Source organism: Budorcas taxicolor, chromosome 7, assembly GCF_023091745.1.
Source record: "Budorcas taxicolor isolate Tak-1 chromosome 7, Takin1.1, whole genome shotgun sequence".
Taxonomy (NCBI): domain Eukaryota; kingdom Metazoa; phylum Chordata; class Mammalia; order Artiodactyla; family Bovidae; genus Budorcas; species Budorcas taxicolor.
In genome coordinates this window covers 10,488,723-10,507,503 of record NC_068916.1, presented here as the reverse complement: position 1 = coordinate 10,507,503, position 18,781 = coordinate 10,488,723, and the positions used below count along the sequence as shown (strand labels likewise).

The 18,781-nt window shown below is 40.5% G+C and overlaps 1 protein-coding gene across 1 annotated transcript; it reads right to left on the bottom strand.

Annotated features, from left to right (window-relative positions):
- Positions 1-12,402: 12,402 nt before the first annotated feature.
- LOC128050431 (olfactory receptor 7A17-like) lies at positions 12,403-13,434 on the bottom strand. Its single transcript, XM_052642685.1, has one exon. It carries the CDS (start codon positions 13,432-13,434, stop codon positions 12,403-12,405), a length of 1,032 nt encoding a protein of 343 aa, XP_052498645.1.
- Positions 13,435-18,781: the final 5,347 nt, after the last annotated feature.

The following is an 18,781-nucleotide window of genomic DNA, read 5'->3' as shown; positions in this document are numbered from 1 at the left end:
AAAGAGCATAGAGAAAGTGATGACAGATAGTGTCAGAGAGCGGACTCCTTACCATAACTGGAACTTCAGGGCACAGAGTCCCTTTGTCAAATTCTGTTCTTTGCTCATCATTAATTTTGATTTCAAGGCATCCTGTGACTAGGCATGGATCCTAGTCACATGGATTCTCCTTATCTTCATGTGTTGGTTAACATTCTGGTTTCTGTCTTTTAAAGGTCACTTTACTGTATGTGGGTTCAAGTAGTCAACACTTAGAACTGTGCATCAGCCACAACACACACAGAACACACAACACAGAGCATATTTTGTCCTGTTAGGGGCACAATACATCCAGGCTATTCTCATCCCTAAAAGAAAGTGAAAGTGTTAGTCACTCAGCTGTGTCCAACTCTTTGTGACCCCATGGGTTGTAGCCCACCAGGCTCCTCTGTCCATGGGATTCTCCAGGAAGAATACTGGTATATTCTGCCACTGCCTTCTCCAGAGGATCTTCCCAACCCAGGGATCAAACCCAGGTCTCCTGCATTGCAAGCAAATTCTTTACTGTCAAGCCACCAAAGAAGCCCCTTCTCATTCCTAACCAAAATTAGGAAGGGAAAAAAAAAAAAAAAAAAGCTCTAGAAATAAAGCTGTCAATTAAATTATCTTTACCCTAAAGAGTAAAGAAATAACATTCATAGTCCAGTTGGTGAGCCTGCCTGGGACATGTGAACTTGGTGCTTCATTAAAGTGTGACCATTTTCTGTCTTGTATTTAAATAAGTATAAAAACCTCAGCTATTTGTAAGGCCTCCTCAGACAACCATTTTGTCTTTTTGCATTTCTTTTTCTTGGGGATGGTTTTGATCACTGCCTCCTGTACAATGTTATGAACCTCAGTCCATAGTTCTTAAGGCACTCTGTCTATCAGATTTAATCCCTTGAATCTTTGTCACATTCACCACTGTAATTGTAAGGGACTTGATTTAGATCTTACCTGAATGGCCTGGTAGGTTTCCCTACTTTCTTCCACTTAAGTCTGAATTTGGCAATAAGGAGTTCATGATCTAAGACACAGTCAGCTCCCATAGTTGTTTTGCTGATTGTATAGAGCGTCTCCATCTTCAGGTGCAAAGAATGTAATCAACCTGATTTCAGTATTGACCATCTGGTGATGTCCATGTGTAGAGTCATATCCTGTGTTGCTGGAAGAGGGTGTTGCTGTGACTAGTGCATTCTCTTGGCAAAACTCTGTTATCCTTTGCTTTGCTTCATTTTGTACTCCAAGGTCAAACTTAACTGTTACTCCAGGTATCTCTTGATTTTCTTCGTTTGCATTCCAGTTCCCTATGATGAGGAGGACATCTTTTCTTGATGTTAGTTATAGAAGGTCTTGAGGGTCTTCATAGAATCATTCAACTTTGGCATTAGTGGTTGGGATATAGACTTGGGTTACTCTGAGACTGAATGGTTTGCCTTGAAAATGAACAGAGATCATTGTGTTGTTTTGAGATTGTACCCAAGTACTGCATGCAGGCCAGGAAGCAACAGGTAGAACTGGACATGGAACAACAGACTGGTTCCAAATAGGAAAAGGAGTACGTCAAGGCTGTATATTGTCACCCTGCTTATCTAACTTCTATGCAGAGTACATCATGAGAAACGCTGGGCTGAAAGAAGCACAAGCTGGAATCAAGACTGCTGGGAAAAATATCAATAACCTCAGATATGCAGATGACACCACCCTTATGGCAGAAAGTGAAGAGGAACTAAAAAGCCTCTTGATGAAAGTGACAGAGGAGAGTGAAAAAGTTGGCTTAAAGCTCAACATTTGGAAAACGAAGATCATGGCATCTGGTCCCATCACTTCATGGGAAATAGATGGGGAAACAGTGGAAACAGTGTCAGACTTTATTTTTTGGGGCTCCAAAATCACAGCAGATGGTGATTGCAGCCATGAAATTAAAAGACGCTTACTCCTTGGAAGAAAAGTTATGACCAACCTAGATAGCATATTCAAAAACAGAGACATTACTTTGCCGACTAAGGTCTGTCTAGTCAAGGCTATGGTATTTCCAGTAGTTATGTATGGATGTGAGAGTTGGACTGTGAAGAAGGCTGAGGTGAGGTGAGGTGAAGTCGCTCAGTCGTGTCCGACTCTTTGCGACCCCGTGGACTGTAACCTACTAGGCTTCTCCATTCATGGGATTCTCCAGGCAAGGATACTGGAGTGGATTGCCATTTCCTTCTCCAGGGAATCTTCCCGACCCAGGGATTGAACCTGGTCTCCCACGTTGGAGGCAGACGCTTTAACCTCTGAGCCACCAGGGAAGCCCTGAGCACTGAAGAATTGATGCTTTTGACCTGTGGTGTTGGAGAAGACTCTTGAGAGTCCCTTGGACTGCAAGGAGATCCAACCAGTCCATTCTGAAGGAGATCAGCCCTGGGATTTCTTTGGAAGGAATGATGCTAAAGCTGAAACTCCAGTACTTTGGCCACCTCGTGAGAAGAGTTGACTCATTGGAAAAGACGTTGATGCTGGGAGGGATTGGGGGCAGGAGAAGAAGGGGACGACAGAGGATGAGATGGCTGGATGGCATCACTGACTCGATGAACGCAAGTCTGAGTGAACTCTGGGAGTTGGTGATGGACAGGTAGGCTTGGCGTGCTGTGATTCAGTGGGTCGCAAAGAATTGGACACGACTGAGCAACTGAACTGAACTAAACTGCATTTCAGGCTCTATGTTGACTATAAGGGCTACTCCATTTCTTTTAAGGGATTCTTGCCCACTGTCAGTTCAGTTGCTCAGTTGTGTCTGATTCTTTGCGACTGCATGGCCTGTAGCATGCCAAGCTTCCCTGTCCATCACCAACTCCCAGAGCTTACTCAAACTCAAGTCCATTGAGTTGGTGATGCCATCCAACCATCTCATCCTCTGTCGTCCCCTTCTCCTCTTGCCTTCAATCTTTCCCAGCATCAGGGTCTTTTCCAATAAGTCAGTTCTTCTCATAAGGTGGCCAAAGTATTGGAGTTTCAGCTTCAGCATCAGTCCTTCCAATGAATATTCAGGATTGATTTCCTTTAGGATGGACTGGTTGGATCTCATTGCAGTCCAAGGACTCTCAAGAGTCTAACATCACAGTTCAAAAATATCACTTCTTCAGAGCTCAGCTTTCTGTGTAGTCCAACTCACATCCATACATGACTACTGGAAAAACCATAGATTTGACTAGATGGACCTTTATTGGCAAAGTAATGTCTCTGCTTTTTAATATTCTGCCTAGGATTGTCATAACTTTTCTTCCAAGGAGCAAGTGTCTTTAAATTTCATGGATGCAGTCACCATTTGCAGTGATTTTGGAGCCCCCCAAAATAAAGTTTCTCTTTCCATTGTTTCCCCATCTATTTTCCACAGTAGTAGATATAATGGTCATATTAATTAAATTCACCCATTCCCATTCATTTTAGTTTCCTAAAATGTTGATGTTCACTCTTGCCATCTCCTGTTTAATCACTTCCAATTTACCTTGATTCATGGACCTAACATTACTGGTTCCTATGCAATATTGCAATAGGAATAAGCGTGGGTGGCTGTGATGGCGCACAAGTTCGGCCAAGAGGAACTACCCCACGTCAGAGGTCAGGAGCAGAAGCCAGGAGGACCCCATGCCCAAGGGGCGGTGGCCAAGAGGAGCCACCCCACGTCCAAGGAGTGGTGGCTGTGTGGGCGCAGGAGGGCCTAGAGAAGCTACTTCATGTTCAAGGTCAGGAGGGGTGGTGGTGAGGAGATATCTCTCGCCCAAGGTAAGGAGCAGCGGCTGCACTTTGCTGGAGAAACCGTGAAGAGATAATCCAAGTCCAAGGTAAGAGAAACCCAAGTAAGATGATAGGTGTTGCAAGAGGACATCAGGGGGCAGACACACTGAAACTATAATCACAGAAAAATAGTCAATCTAATCACACTAGGACCACAGCCTTGTCTAACTCAATGAAACTAAGCCATGCCCTGTGGGGCCACCCAAGATGGGCAGGTCATGGTGGAGAGGTCTGACATAATCTGGTTCACTGGAGAAGGGAATGGCAAACCACTTCAGTATTCTTTCCTTGAGAACCCCATGAACAGAATGAAAAGGCAAAATGATAGAATACTGAAAGAGGAACTTCCCACGTCAGTAGGTGCCCAATATGCTACTGGAGATCAGTGGAGAAATAACTCTAGAAAGAATGAAGGGATGGAGCCAAAGCAAAAACAATACCCAGCTGTGGATGTGACTGGTGATAGAAGCAAGGTCCAAAGCTGTAAAGAGCAATATTGCATAGGAACCTGGAATGTTAGGTCCATGAATCAAGGCAAATTGGAAGTGGTCAAACAGGAGATAGCAAGAGTGAACGTTGACATTTTAGGAATCAGCTAACTAAAATGGACTGGAATGGGTGAATTTAACTCAGATGACCATTATATCTACTACTGTGGGCAGGAATCCCTTAGAAGAAATGGAGTAGCCATCATGGTCAACAAAAGAGTCTGAAATGCAGTTCTTGGATGCAATCTCAAAAATGACAGAATGGTCTCTGTTTGTTTCCAACACAAACCATTCAGTATCATGGTAATCCAAGTCTATGCCCCAACCAGTAATGTTGAAGAAGCTGAAGTTGAACGGTTCTCTGAAGACCTACAAGACTTTTTAGAACTAACACCCCAAAAACATGTCCTTTTCATTATAGGGGACTGAAATGCAAAAGTAGGAAGTCAAGAAACACCTGGAGTAACAAGGAAATTTGGCCTTGGAGTATGGAACGAAGCAGGGCAAAGGCTAATAGAATTTTGCCAACAGAATGCACTGGTCATAGCAAACACCCTCTTCAAATAACACATGATAAGACTCTACACATGGACATCACCAGATGGTCAATACCGAAATCAGATTGATTATGTTCTTTGCAGCCAAAAATGGAGAAACTCTATACAGTTGGGAAAAAAAGACAGGGAGCTGACTGTGGCTCAGATCGTGAGCTCCTTATTGCCAAATTCAGACTTGAATTGAAGAAAGTAGGGAAAACCACTAGATCATTCAGGTATGACCTAAATCAAATTTCTTATGATTACACAGTGGAAGTGAGAAATAGATTTAAGGGACTAGATCTGATAGATAGAGTGCCTGATGAACTATGGACGGAGGTTCGTGACATTGAACAGGAGACAGGGATCAAGACCATCCCCATGGAAAAGAAATGCAAAAAAGCAAAATGGCTGTCTGGGGAGGCCTTACAAACAGCTGTGAAAAGAAGAGAAGCAAAAAGCAAAGGAGAAAAGGAAAGATACACCCGTTTGACTGCAGAGTTCCAAAGAATAGCAAGGAGAGATAAGAAAGCCTTCCTCAGTGATCAATGCAAAGAAATAGAGGCAAACAACAGAATGGGAAAGACTAGAGATCCCTTCAAGAAAATTAGAGCTATCAAGGGAATATTTCATGAAAAGACGGGCTTGATAAAGGACAGAAATGGTAAGGAACTAACAGAAGAAGAAAATATTAAGAAGAGGTGGCAAGAATACACAGAAGAACAGTACAAAAAAGAGCTTCATGACACAGATAATCACGATGGTGTGATCACTCACCTAGAGGCAGACATCCTGGAATGTGAAGTCAAGTGGGCCAAAGAAAGCACCACTACAAACAAAGCTAGTGGAGGTGATGGAATTCCAGTCGAGCTATTTCAAATTCTGAAAGATGATGCTGTGAAAGTGCTGCACTCAATATGCCAGCAAATGTGGAAAACTCAGCAGTGGCCACAGGACTGGAAAAGGTCAGTTTTCATTCCAGTCCCAAAGAAAGGCAATGCCAAAGAATGCTCAAACTACTGCACAATTGCACTCATCTCACATGCTAGTAAAATCATGCTCAAAATTCTCCAGGCCATGCTTCAGGAATACGTGAATATTGAACTTCCAGATGTTCAAGCTGGTTTTAGACAAGGCAAAGGAACCAGAGATCAAATTGCCAACACTCACTGGATCATGGAAAAAGCAAGAGAGTTCCAGAAAAACATCTATTTCTGCTTTATTGACTACACTAAAGCCTTTGACTGTGTGGATCACAATAAACTGTGGAAAATTCTGAAAGAGATTGAAATAGACCACCTAACCTGCCTCTTGAGAAACCTATATGCAGGTCAGGAAGCAACAGGTAGAACTGGACATGGAACAACAGACTGGTTCCAAATAGGAAAAGGAGTACGTCAAGGCTGTATATTGTCACCCTGCTTATCTAACGTCTATGCAGAGTACATCATGAGAAATGCTGGGCTGGAAGAAGCACAAGCTGGAATCAAGATTGCTGGGAAAAATATCAATAACCTCAAATATGCAGATGACATCACCTTCATTGCAGAAAGTGAAGAGGGACTAAAAAGCCTCCTGATGAAAGTGAAAGAGGAGAGTGAAAACGTGGGTTTAAAGCTCAACATTCACAAAACGAAGATCATGGCATCTGGTCCCATCACTTCATGGGAAATAGATGGGGAAACAGTGGAAACAGTGTCAGACTTTATTTTGGAGGGCTCCAAAATCACAGGAGATGATGATTGCAGCCATGAAATTAAAAGATGCTTACTCCTTGGGAGAAAAGTTATGACCAACCTGGATAGCATATTCAAAAGCAGAGACATTACTTTGCCAACAAATGTCCGTCTAGTTAAGGCTATGGTTTTCCCTGTGGTCATGTATGGATGTGAGAGTTGAACTGTGAAGAAGGGTGAGTGCAGAAGAATTGATGCTTTTGAACTGTGGTGTTGGAGAAGACTCTCAAGAGTCCCTTGGACTGCAAGGAAATCCAGTCAGTCAATTCTAAAGGACATCAGCCCTGGGTGTTCTTGGAAGGATTGATGCTAAAGCTGAAACTTCAGTACTTTGGCCACCTCATGCGAAGAGTTGACTCATTGGAAAAGACTCTGATGCTGGGAGGGATTGGGGGCAGGAGGAGAAGGGGACAACAGAGGATGAGATGGCTGGATGGCATCACTGACTCGATGGATGTGAGCTTACGTGAACTCCGGGATTTGGTGATGGACAGGGAGGCCTGGAGTGCTGCGATTCATGGGGTCACAAAGAGTCGGACACGACTGAGCGACTGAACTGAACTAATGCAACATTGTTCTTTACAGCATCAGACTTTACTTTCAGCACCAAACACATATGCCACTGGGTGCTGTTTCCTCTTTGGCTCGGCTTCATTCCTTCTGGAGCTATTTCTCCCTTCTTCTCCAGTAGCATATTGGGCACCTACCAACCTGGGGAGTTTATCTTTCAGTGTCATATCTTCTTGCCTTTTCATAGAGAAGCAAAAGGCACATAAAAATGGAAAGATACACCCAATTGAATTCAAGTGTAACAAGGAGATATAAGAAAGTCTTCCTTTTTTTTTAAAATATTTTTATTTTTTTTATTTTTTTAATTTTAAAATCTTTAATTCTTACATGTGTTCCCAAACATGAACCCCCCTCCCACCTCCCTCCCCATAACATCTTCCTAAATGAACAATCCAAAGAAACAGAGGAAAACAACAGAATGGGAAAGACTAGAGATCTCTTCAAAAAATATTAGGGATTACAAGGGAACATCTCATGCAAAGATGGGTACAAAAAAGGAAAGAAATGTTATGGACCTAACAAAAGCAGAAGATATTAAGAAGAAGTGGCAAGAATACACAAAATGACTATACAAGAAAAAGATCTTAATGATCTGGATTACCACAGTGGTATTACCACTAACCTAGAGCCAGACATCTTGGAGTGTGAAGTCAAGTGAACCTTAGGAAGCATCACTGTGAACAAAGAGAGTGGGGTGATGGGATTCCAGCTGAGCTATTTCAAATCCTAAAAGATAATGCTGCAACAGTGCTGCACTCAATATGCCAGCAAAATTTGAAAGCTCAGCAGTGGCCACAGACTGGAAAAGGTCAGTTTTCATTTCAATACCAAAGAAAGGCAATGCCAAAGAATGTTCAAACTGCCACACATTTGTACTCATTTCACATGCCAGCACAATAATGATCAAAATCCTCCACTGTAGGCTTTAACAGTGCATGAACTGAAAAATTCCAGACGCACAAGCTGGATTTTGAAAAAGTAGAGAAAATAGACGTCAAATTGCCAACATCCATTGGATCATAGAGAAAGCAAGAGAGTTCCAGAAAAACATCTACTTTTGCTCTATTGACTGCACTAAAGCCTTTGAGTGCGTGAATGACAACAAACTGTGGAAAATGCTTTTTTTTTTTTCATTTTTTTCTTTTATTAAATTTGTATTTTTACTTTATTTTACTTTACAATACTGTATTGGTTTTGCCATACATTGACATGAATCCACCACGGGTGTACATGCGTCCCCAAACATGAATCCCCCTCCCACCTCCCTCCCCATAACATCTCTCTGGGTCATCCCCATGCACCAGCCCCAAGCACGCTGTATGCTGCATCAGACATACTGGCGATTTGATTCTTACATGATAGTATACATGTTTCAATGTCATTCTCCCAAATCATCCCACCCTCTTCCTCTCCCTCTGAGTCCAAAAGTCCACTATACACATCTGTGTCTTTTTTGCTGTCTTGCATATAGGGTCATAATTGCCATCTTTCTAAATTCCATATATATGTGTTAGTATACTGTATTGGTGTTTTTCTTTCTGGCTTTCTTCACTCTGTATAATCGGCTCCAGTTTCATCCATCTCATCAGAACTGATTCAAATGTATTCTTTTTAATGGCTGAGTAATACTCCATTGTGTATATCTACCACAGCTTTCTTATCCATTCGTCTGCTGATGGACATCTAGGTTGTTTCCATGTCCTGGCTATTATAAACAGTGCTGCGATGAACATTGGGGTACATGTGTCTCTTTCAATTCTGGTTTCCTCGGTGTGTATGCCCAGCAGTGGGATTGCTGGGTCATAAGGCAGTTCTATTTGCAATTTTTTAAGGAATCTCCACACTGTTCTCCATAGTGGCTGTACTAGTTTGCATTCCCACCAACAGCATAGGAGGGTTCCCTTTTCTCCACACCCTCTCCAGCATTTATTGCTTGCAGATTTTTGGATTGCAGCCATTCTGACTGGTGTGAAGTGGTACCTCATTGTGGTCTTGATTTGCATTTCTCTAATAATGAGTCATGTTGAGCATCTTTTCATGTGTTTGTTAGCCATCTGTATGTCTTCTTTGGAGAAATGTCTATTTAGTTCTTTGGCCCATTTTTTGATTGGGTCATTTATTTCTCTGGAATTGAGCTGCAAAAGTTGCTTGTATATTTTTGAGATTAGCTGTTTGTCAGTTGCTTCATTTGCTATTATTTTCTCCCATTCCGAAGGCTGTCTTTTCACCTTGCTTATAGTTTCCTTTGTTGTGCAGAAGCTTTTAATTTTAATTGGATCCCCTTTGTTTATTTTTGCTTTTATTTCCAGAATTCTGGGAGGTGGATCATAGAGGATCCTGCTGTGATTTATGTGGGAGAGTGTTTTGCCTATGTTCTCCTCTAGGAGTTTTATAATTTCTGGTCTTACATTTAGATTTTTAATCCATTTTGAGTTTATTTTTGTGTGTGGTGTTAGAAAGTGATCTAGTTTCATTCTTTTACAAGTGGTTGACCAGTTTTCCCAGCACTACTTGTTAAAGAGATTGTCTTTAGTCCATTGTATATTCTTGCCTCCTTTGTCAAAGATAAGGTGTCCATATGTGTGTGGATTTATCTCTGGGCTTTCTATTTTGTTCCATTGATCTATATTTCTGAGTCCCAGAAGAAGAAGACAAAAAGAAAGACCATGAGAAAATCCTTGAGGAGATAATAGTTGAAAACTTCCCTAAAATGGGGAAGGAAATAATCACCCAAGTCCAAGAAACCCAGAGAGTTCCAAATAGGATAAACCCAAGGCGAAACACCCCAAGACACATATTAATCAAATTAACAAAGATCAAACACAAAGAACAAATATTAAAAGCAGCAAGGGAAAAACAACAAATAACACACAAGGGGATTCCCATAAGGATAACTGCAGATCTTTCAATAGAAAGTCTTCAGGCCAGGAGGGAATGGCAAGACATACTTAAAATGATGAAAGAAAATAACCTACAGCCCAGATTACTGTACCCAGCAAGGATCTCATTCAAATATGAAGGAGAAATCAAAAGCTTTCCAGACAAGCAAAAGCTGAGAGAATTCAGCACCACCAAACCAGCTCTCAAACAAATGCTAAAGGATATTCTCTAGAGAGGAAACAGAAAAAGGGTGTATAAACCCGAACCCCAAACAATAAAGTAAATGGTAACGGGATCATACTTATCAATAATTACCTTTAACGTAAATGGGTTGAATGCCCCAACCAAAAGGCAAAGACTGGCCGAATGGATACAAAAACAAGACCCCTCTATATGCTGCTTACAAGAGACCCACCTCAAAACAAGAGACACATACAGACTGAAAGTGAAGGGCTGGAAAAAGATATACCACGCAAATAGAGACCAAAAGAAAGCAGGAGTGGCAATACTCATATCCGATAAAATAGACTTTAAAACAAAGGCTCTGAAAAGAGACAAAGAAGGCCACTACATAATGATCAAAGGATCAATCCAAGAAGAAGATATAACAATTATAAATATATATGCACCCAACATAGGAGCACCGCAATATGTAAGACAAATGCTAACAAGTGTGAAAGGGGAAATTAACAATAACACAATAATAGCGGGAGACTTTAATACCCAACTCACACCTATGGACAGATCAACTAAACAGAAAATTAACAAAGAAACGCAAACTTTAAATGATACAATAGACCAGTTAGACCTAATTGATATCTATAGGACATTTCACCCCAAAACAATGAATTTCACCTTTTTCTCAAGTGCTCATGGAACCTTCTCCAGGACAGATCACATCCTGGGCCATAAATCTAACCTTGATAAATTTTAAAAAATTGAAATCATTCCAAGCATCTTTTCTGACCATAATGCATTAAGATTAGATCTCAATTACAGGAGAAAAACTATTAAAAATTCCAACATATGGAGGCTGAACAACACATTTCTGAAAATTCTTAAAAATATGGGAATACCAGACCTCTTTACTAGCCTTCTGAGAAACCTGTAGGCATGTCAAGAAGCAACAGAACTGGACATGGAACAATGAATTGGTTCCAAATTGGGGAAGGAGTACATAAAGGCTGTATATTGTCACCCTGCTTATTTAACTTATATGCAATAGAGAAGCCATAATTGTAAGCAGCACAGAAATTTTTTAGCCAAAAAGAACAACACAGGGAGCTCAACTTGATGCTGTCTGACAACCTAGAGGAGTAGTATGTTGTGGGAGGGAGGTTCAAGATGGATACTCCAGTATTCTTGTCTGGAAAATCCCATGGACAGAGAAGCCTGGCAGGCTACAGTCCATGGGATTGCAAAAGAGGCAAACACGATTTAGCGACTAAACAACAACAGCAACAACACGTGGTAGATATTGGGGACACAGGCTGAATAATTGTATGACACCAAAAGACCAGTTATAAAACTCAGTGGCATGAATAAAATCGATATTATCAGGAAGAACAGTTAAACTGGTGAAACATAAAAATTACAGAGCCAAAATAAAAACATTGGTTTCAGACTTTACTCTGCAGTTGAATTCTATAAGTTACTTTAGCTGCCAAAGGCAGTTATTCCTCATGAGTAGAGAATTTTTTTAAATACTTGGAATGTTGCTTAAGACAAAGGCCTTAAGAAATCCAGTTTTTCCTACCAAATAAATGGAAGTTTCCGAATATTTCTCACCCATGTTTGGGAAAAATTTAGGGAAAGTAGAAAAATAGAAAAAAAAAAAAAAAAAAAAGGAAAATTGTCCATGCATCAGCTATTAAGAAAGCTTAATCGAGTTACTTAAATTATATGCTGGATTTTTTATTTTATTTTATTTTTATTTTTATTATTTTTTACTTTACAATATTGTATTGGTTTTGCCATACATCAACATGAATCCACCACGGTGTACACGTGTTCCTAATCCTGAACCCCCCTCAACCTCCCTCCCCACACCATCCCTCTAGGTCATCCTAGTGCACCAGCCCCAAGCATCCTGTATCCTGCATCAAACCTAGACTGGCGATTCGTTTCTTATATGATATTATACATGTTTCAATGCCATTCTCCCAAATCATCCCACCCTCTCCCTCTCCCACAGTCCAAAAGACTGTTCTACACACCTGTGTCTCTTTTGCTGTCTCGCATACAGGGTTATCATTACCATCTTTCTAAATTCCATATATATATGCTGAATTTAAATCAAAGAGTGCAAAAACCAGGAAATACATAAAAGGAACAGTGCTCTTTCCACAATCTGATCAAGAAGCACAATTTCTGACTCTAATGCTTTGAGCACAGCGATTACCAGGACTTCCTCAGCCCCAGGACAAATGGCCCTTTCATAGCTGCCACTCCAAAGAATCTTCTCAGAGCCCTCTTTACGTCTTTATTCCTCAGACTGTAGATGAAAGGGTTCAGCATGGGTGTGACCACAATGTATATCACCGAGGCTATTGCACTTGAATGTGAGCTGTGGGTAGCAGTAGAGCTAAGATATAATCCTAAACCCGTACAATAAAATAAGGAAGCAACAGAGAGGTGAGATGCACAGGTGGAAAATGCTTTATACTTCCCCTCAGCTGATGAGATTCTACATATGGAGGAAACTATCCTAGAGTATGAGTAACATATACCAGCCAGGGGGACGGCACCAAACAGCCCAACTGCAAAATACATCACAGCGTTATTAAGAACAGCGTCAGAACAAGCAAGTCGGAGTACTTCTTTCAAGTCACAGAAAAAGTGGGGGATTTCCAAGACTGTACAGAAATATAGTCTCAGTACCAGTAAGCTTTGTACTAAGGAATTCAGGGCACTCATCATCCAGGATAGGAGCACTATCTGTCCACAGAGAACAGGGCTCATGATGACTGTGTAGTGCAGGGGGTCACAGATGGCTATGAAGCGGTCATAGGACATGACAGTTAGAATTAAGTTCTCCAGCTCTACAAACAGTATGTAAAAATGCATCTGGGTGATGCAGCCTTCATAGGAAATGTCTTTGCTCTGTGTCTGTATGTTCATCAGCATCTTTGGGATGGTGGTGGAGATGAAACAGATGTCTACAAAGGACAGGTTGGAGAGGAAGAAGTACATGGGGGTGTGGAGGTGGGAGTCTGAGATGGTGGCAAAAATGATGAGCAGATTCCCAAACACAGTGATCAGGAACATGAAGAGGAAAAGTCCAAATATGAGAGGCTGCAGTTCTAGTTCCTCTGATAATCCTAGAAGAATAAATTGTGCCATTCCTGTATCATTTCCTTGTACCACGTGGTGGTGATCACTACTAGGGAAGAAAAATATAGCATGATTAATTTCTACATGTGTGCACATTAACATAATAAGATGCTATGAATTACAATATTAAATCATCTTTAAATAATCCACTGTTATCTGTGATTAGAAATTCCTGTCTAACACTCAAACTTTTCCCCAAGAGGTCATGATTATACAGTTTTAAAGCAAATGTCTTTCATATATTCTAGAAATTCATGTTGAGTATCAACCATCTTCTAGGGGAAATGTGTGAGATGCTCAGAACAAAACTTCCAAAAATGCAATGATGAAGAAAGAATATGAGTTAGCAAATGAAAAATATGTATATGTGTCATCTCATGTGGTGACAGATGATATGGGGAAAAAAGGCAGGTATAAATTACCATGCATGGATATGTTATATTTTAATGAGTTCAGGAAGATATGCAAAAATAAAAAATGAAAAAACAGAGACATTTGAACAGAGACCCAAAGCAAGACAAAGCAGAGACATCAGTTTACCTGGGGGAACAGTGTGCCCTATTGGGAAAAGAGTCTGCAACATACCTGAGGGTAGGGCTTGTTTCAAATATCCAAGACTTTAAAAGCAGCAAAAGTGTCAAGGGGAACAAACAAGAGTGAGTGTGAGTAGAAATAGTATCAGAGAATGCTAAGGTACAAGGTTTTCCTGGCTACAGCTGAACCTTCAAGACACAAGAAGTCCTTCATCCACATGTTGTTACTTTCACATTTTTACATTTGTTTCGATTCCTGTGAATTAAAATGAATGCACTCCTTTATTTGCATCTTCTGGTTGACATTGTGTCTATGTTTTAAGGGTAACATTTTGGAGTGGATAATTTAAGAATCACTTTCCAGAGAACTGCTCCTTCCCCACAACACACACACACACAATACACACTTATACACATCATGTCTTACTGGGCTTGTTACTCTCTGGCTTGTCTCACTTTTGGCTACAATAATTATGAAAGCAGTGATAAAAGAAAGTCATCAACACTATGTTATTTTTCCCTAAGCAAATGTAGAAATAGTACCCAAGTTCTAGATGGTAAGCTTCGCATGGACTGTATTCCATTTAAATGTGACTTCTTTGTCCCCTGTATTGGGCTTCCCCTGTGGTTCAGCAGTAAATAATCCCCCTGAAGCCCAGGAGATGCAAGAGACACAGGTTTAACCCCTGGATTGGGAAGATCCCCTTGAGGAGAGCATGGCAACCGCCTCCAATATTTTTGCCTGGAGAATCCCGTGGACTGAGGAGCCTGGTGGGCTACCGTCCATGGACTTGCAAAGCACTGGACATGACTGAAGCAACTGAGCAAGCATGCACGCATTAAAAAAAAAAAGTAATTCAAAACCTGAGAGAACGAAAAGTCCTGTGGATGAAAATAAGGTCTACCTGTGGGTCACATTCCTTGGTGGCTGCCTTGTCCTAGGATCCAGGCCTTGGAGTATGTATACCTCAGTTATGCAGACACTTCATCCTCTATGACAAGTCTGATGGCATCAGGGATTTACACCAAACATTAATGACCTAATTCAAATAGTGGGGATAGTGGTATCTATCCTCCTAAGTTGGAAGGCAAATTTAGTCAATATATGTAAAAGTTTAGCATAGTTCCTTTCTCATACTAAATTAGCAGATATCACAGAGATGTGAATTTGCTTGTTTTTTCTTTCTACCTTCCAAATGCCTCCCTTGCTTCCCTACCTCTTGGTATTTAAGAATTCCAAAGTAAGACTCCTTTTCATACCCCTCTTTTCATTCTAAGCACAATATTTTCTTGTGAATATCTAACATGAGGAAATGTACTGTGAAATGTTTGTCTCAAAAACACTGTTGCAAGGCAGTTTTTACTTCCATAGGTATGGGTTGTTCTAATAAAAATGGAAGTATTCAAATACTTCCCAAATTTAAAAGTCTTTTTGCAAATGTAGATATTTCATTTCACATGCCTCCAAACCCACTTTTCTTACTCTGCTTAAATGTATAACTCCTCTAATATGCTCTGATTGTACTGGAACCACTTTATGCTCCTCATTGCTTCCTCATTCTCATCCAGTTGGATTTCCATTCCCATCACGTAATTGTCAACACTGATTCTTGTGCTGCTGAGTTCATCAGACACTTCTCCAAAAATTTTAACATATAAGAAAAATGAATTATAAGTTAATTAGTCAACCTAATGAACAACAGTGGCTAATATCTCAGCCCTGGTGTGGGCCAATTAGGCTCTCAAGTGACCTCAGAAAAAAGTTTTCTGCTTGTATTCTCTCTCAAACTTCCTTGAAGTACCTATAGAACTCTCACACTCACCTGGATGGGGACGACAGGAGGAAAGTCCCTGTGTGGATATCCATATTTTTCCGTGGATGGTTGATGATGAAGGCTGAAGCTCTGTTCCCAGGCAGGTCAGAAGGAAAGAGGGAAGCATTGGTCCTTATTCAGATGTAGGACTCCAAAACCAATAACCATGCCCTGTGCAGCTCAAGGTTATACAGATCGAGGAATGCAACCAAGGAGGTTTTACAGCTCTCCATATCTGTTCATTTAGCACTGTTTCCATCGTTACTCCCACATCTGAGCACAACACTTCCCTGTGGGACACTGGTCTAGATAGGAAAATTTTCCTGATAAGTCTCTTTTCCCAGAAGGCTAATTAGAAGTCAGATGAATCTAGTTTTTATTACCTTCTTCCCATGAACTTGCCTGCCTTCCAGAGGTCTAACCTCCTTGCACTTTATCCTTGTGTATGCTAAGTCGCTTCAGTTGTGTCCAATTCTTTGCAACTCTATGGATAGTAACTTGCCAGGGGCCTCTGTCCATGGTATTCTCCATGCAAGAATACTGAAATGGGTTGCTATGCCCTCCTCCAAGGGATCATCCCAACTCACAGATCAAACCCACATCTCATGACTCCTGCATTGGGAAGTGGGTTCTTTTCCACTAGCACAACCAGGAAAACCCATATCAACTATACTTCAATTGAAAAAACTTAAAGAAGCAAAAAATGGTATTGACTTAATGATGTGACATAGATTATTAATAAAATTGGCAAAAGAGTAGACATGCACTTCAGTTCATTCACTCAGTCGTGTCTGACTCTTTGCAACCCCATGGACTGCAGCAATCCAGGCTTCCCTGTCCATCACCAGCTTCCGGAGCTTGCTCAAACTCAAGTCCATCAAGCCAGTGATGCCATCCAACCATCTCATACTCTGTCGTCCCCTTCTCCTCCTGCCTTCAATCTTTCCCAGCATCAGGGTCTTCTCTAAGGAGTCAGTTCTTTGCATCAGGTGGCTGTAGTGTTGGAGCTTCAGCATCAGTCCTTCCAATGAATATCCAAGACTGATTTTCTTTAGGATGGACTGGTTTTATCTCCTTGCAGTCCAAGGGACTCTCAAGAGTCTACACCAACACCACAGTTCAAAAGCATCAATTCTTCAGTGCTCAGCCTTCTTCACAGTCCCACTCTCACATCCATACATGACTACTGTAAAAACCATAGCTTTGATTAGATGGACCTTTGTTGGCAAAGTAATGTCTCTGCTTTTTAATATGTGGTATAGATTGGTCATAGCTTTTCTTCCAAGGAGCAAGCGTCTTTTTATTTCATGGCTGCAGTCACCATCTGCAGTGATTTTGAAGCCCCCCAAAATAAAATCTTTCACTGTTCCAACTGTTTCTCCATTTATTTGCCATGAAGTGACGGGACCGGATGCCATGATCTTAGTTTTTTGAATGTTGAGTTTTAAACCAGTTTTTTCACTCTCCTCTTTCACCTTCATCAAGAAGCTGTTTAGTTCCTCTTCACTTTCTGCCATAAGGGTGGTGTTCTGCATGCATATCTGAGGTTATTGATATTTCTCCCAGCAATCTTGATTCCAGCTTGTGCTTCATCCAGCCTGGCATTTTGCATAATGTACTCTGAATATAAGTTAAATAAGCAGAGTGACAATATACAGCCTTGACGTACTTCTTTCCCAATTTGGAACCACTCTGTTCTTCCATGTCCAGTTCTAACTGTTGCTTCTTGACCTGCATACAGATTTCTCAGGAGACAAGTCAGGTGGTCTGTGGTCTGGTATTCCCATCTCTTGAAGAATTTTACACTTATTGTGATTGACACAGTCAAAGGCTTTGGGGTAATCAATAAAGCAGAAGTAGATGTTTTCTGGAACTCTCTTGCTTTTTCTATGATCCAACAAATGATGGCAATTTGATCTCTTTTTCCTCTGCTTTTTCAAAATCCATCTTGAACTTCTGGAAGTTCACAGTTCATATACTATTGAAGCCTGGCTTTGAGAATTTTTATTATTACTTTGCTGGAGTGTGAGATGAGTGAAAATTCTTTGGCATTGCCCTTTTTTGGGATTGGAAAACTGATCTTTTCCAGTCCTATGGCCACTGATGAGTTTTAACTGAATGTAATACTCAATGTTCCTAGAAACAGTGGCACATAGTAGATGTTCAACTATTTGTTGAATTAATCAAGAATCAGGTACAATAGAGATGTACATTAGGCTTTCCAGCTGGCTCAGTCAGTAAAGAATCCACCTGCAATACAGGAGACCTAGATTCAATTCCTGGGTCAGGAAGATCCCTTGGAGAGGGAATGGCTACCCACTCCAGTATTCTTGTTTGGAGAATTCCATAGACAGAAGAGCCTGATGGATTACAGTCCCTGGAATCCTGAAAAGTAAGATATGACTAAGCAACTAACATTTTCACTTTTCATAGTGATTTCAAGATAACTGAATGCAACAATATTGAATAAAAATCTACAATTAACTTATATAAGAACATAAAATATTAACCATTTAATGATACCAACATGAGCTACTATTTCAACCTAAATTCCCAAAGACTTAGAAATAAAATAACTTAAAGGATTTTAAAATGTGAGAATAAAGGAGTACTCAAGTTACAATTTGTTTTCATGTTAATATATTTGGATTCAAATACACATATGAAAGATGAAGGTGATATTTTTCAAATGGCAAAGAAGAATGCTTTCCAGGTGCTCACCAAAAGTGATACAACTTTTAGAAATGTGTTTAATAAAGAAAGGCTGATAGAGCAATGACAAGTAACAGATTTCCATGTATATAAATGTATAAAAGGTTATTTATTCACACTATGCAAGAGAACATTCACTCTTGTTTTTGTTTATAACAAGGATTTGCAAGTGACAAGTATTAAAGTGACAGTTCAATTATTGCAGTAAAAAAAAAAAAAAAGTAGAAAAGCAACGGGAAGAACACCATATGACTCAGTGATATGGAACTAAAGAGCCTATTGATGAAAGTGAAAGAGGAGAGTGAAAAAGCTGGCTTAAAACTCAACATTCAAAAAATGGCATCCAGTCTCATCACTTCATGGCAAATAGATGAGGAAACAATG

Bases quoted from the DNA above. Each gene is read 5' to 3' on its own strand.
- LOC128050431 (XM_052642685.1), bottom strand. From the start codon at position 13,434: ATGTGCACACATGTAGAAATTAATCATGCTATATTTTTCTTCCCTAGT.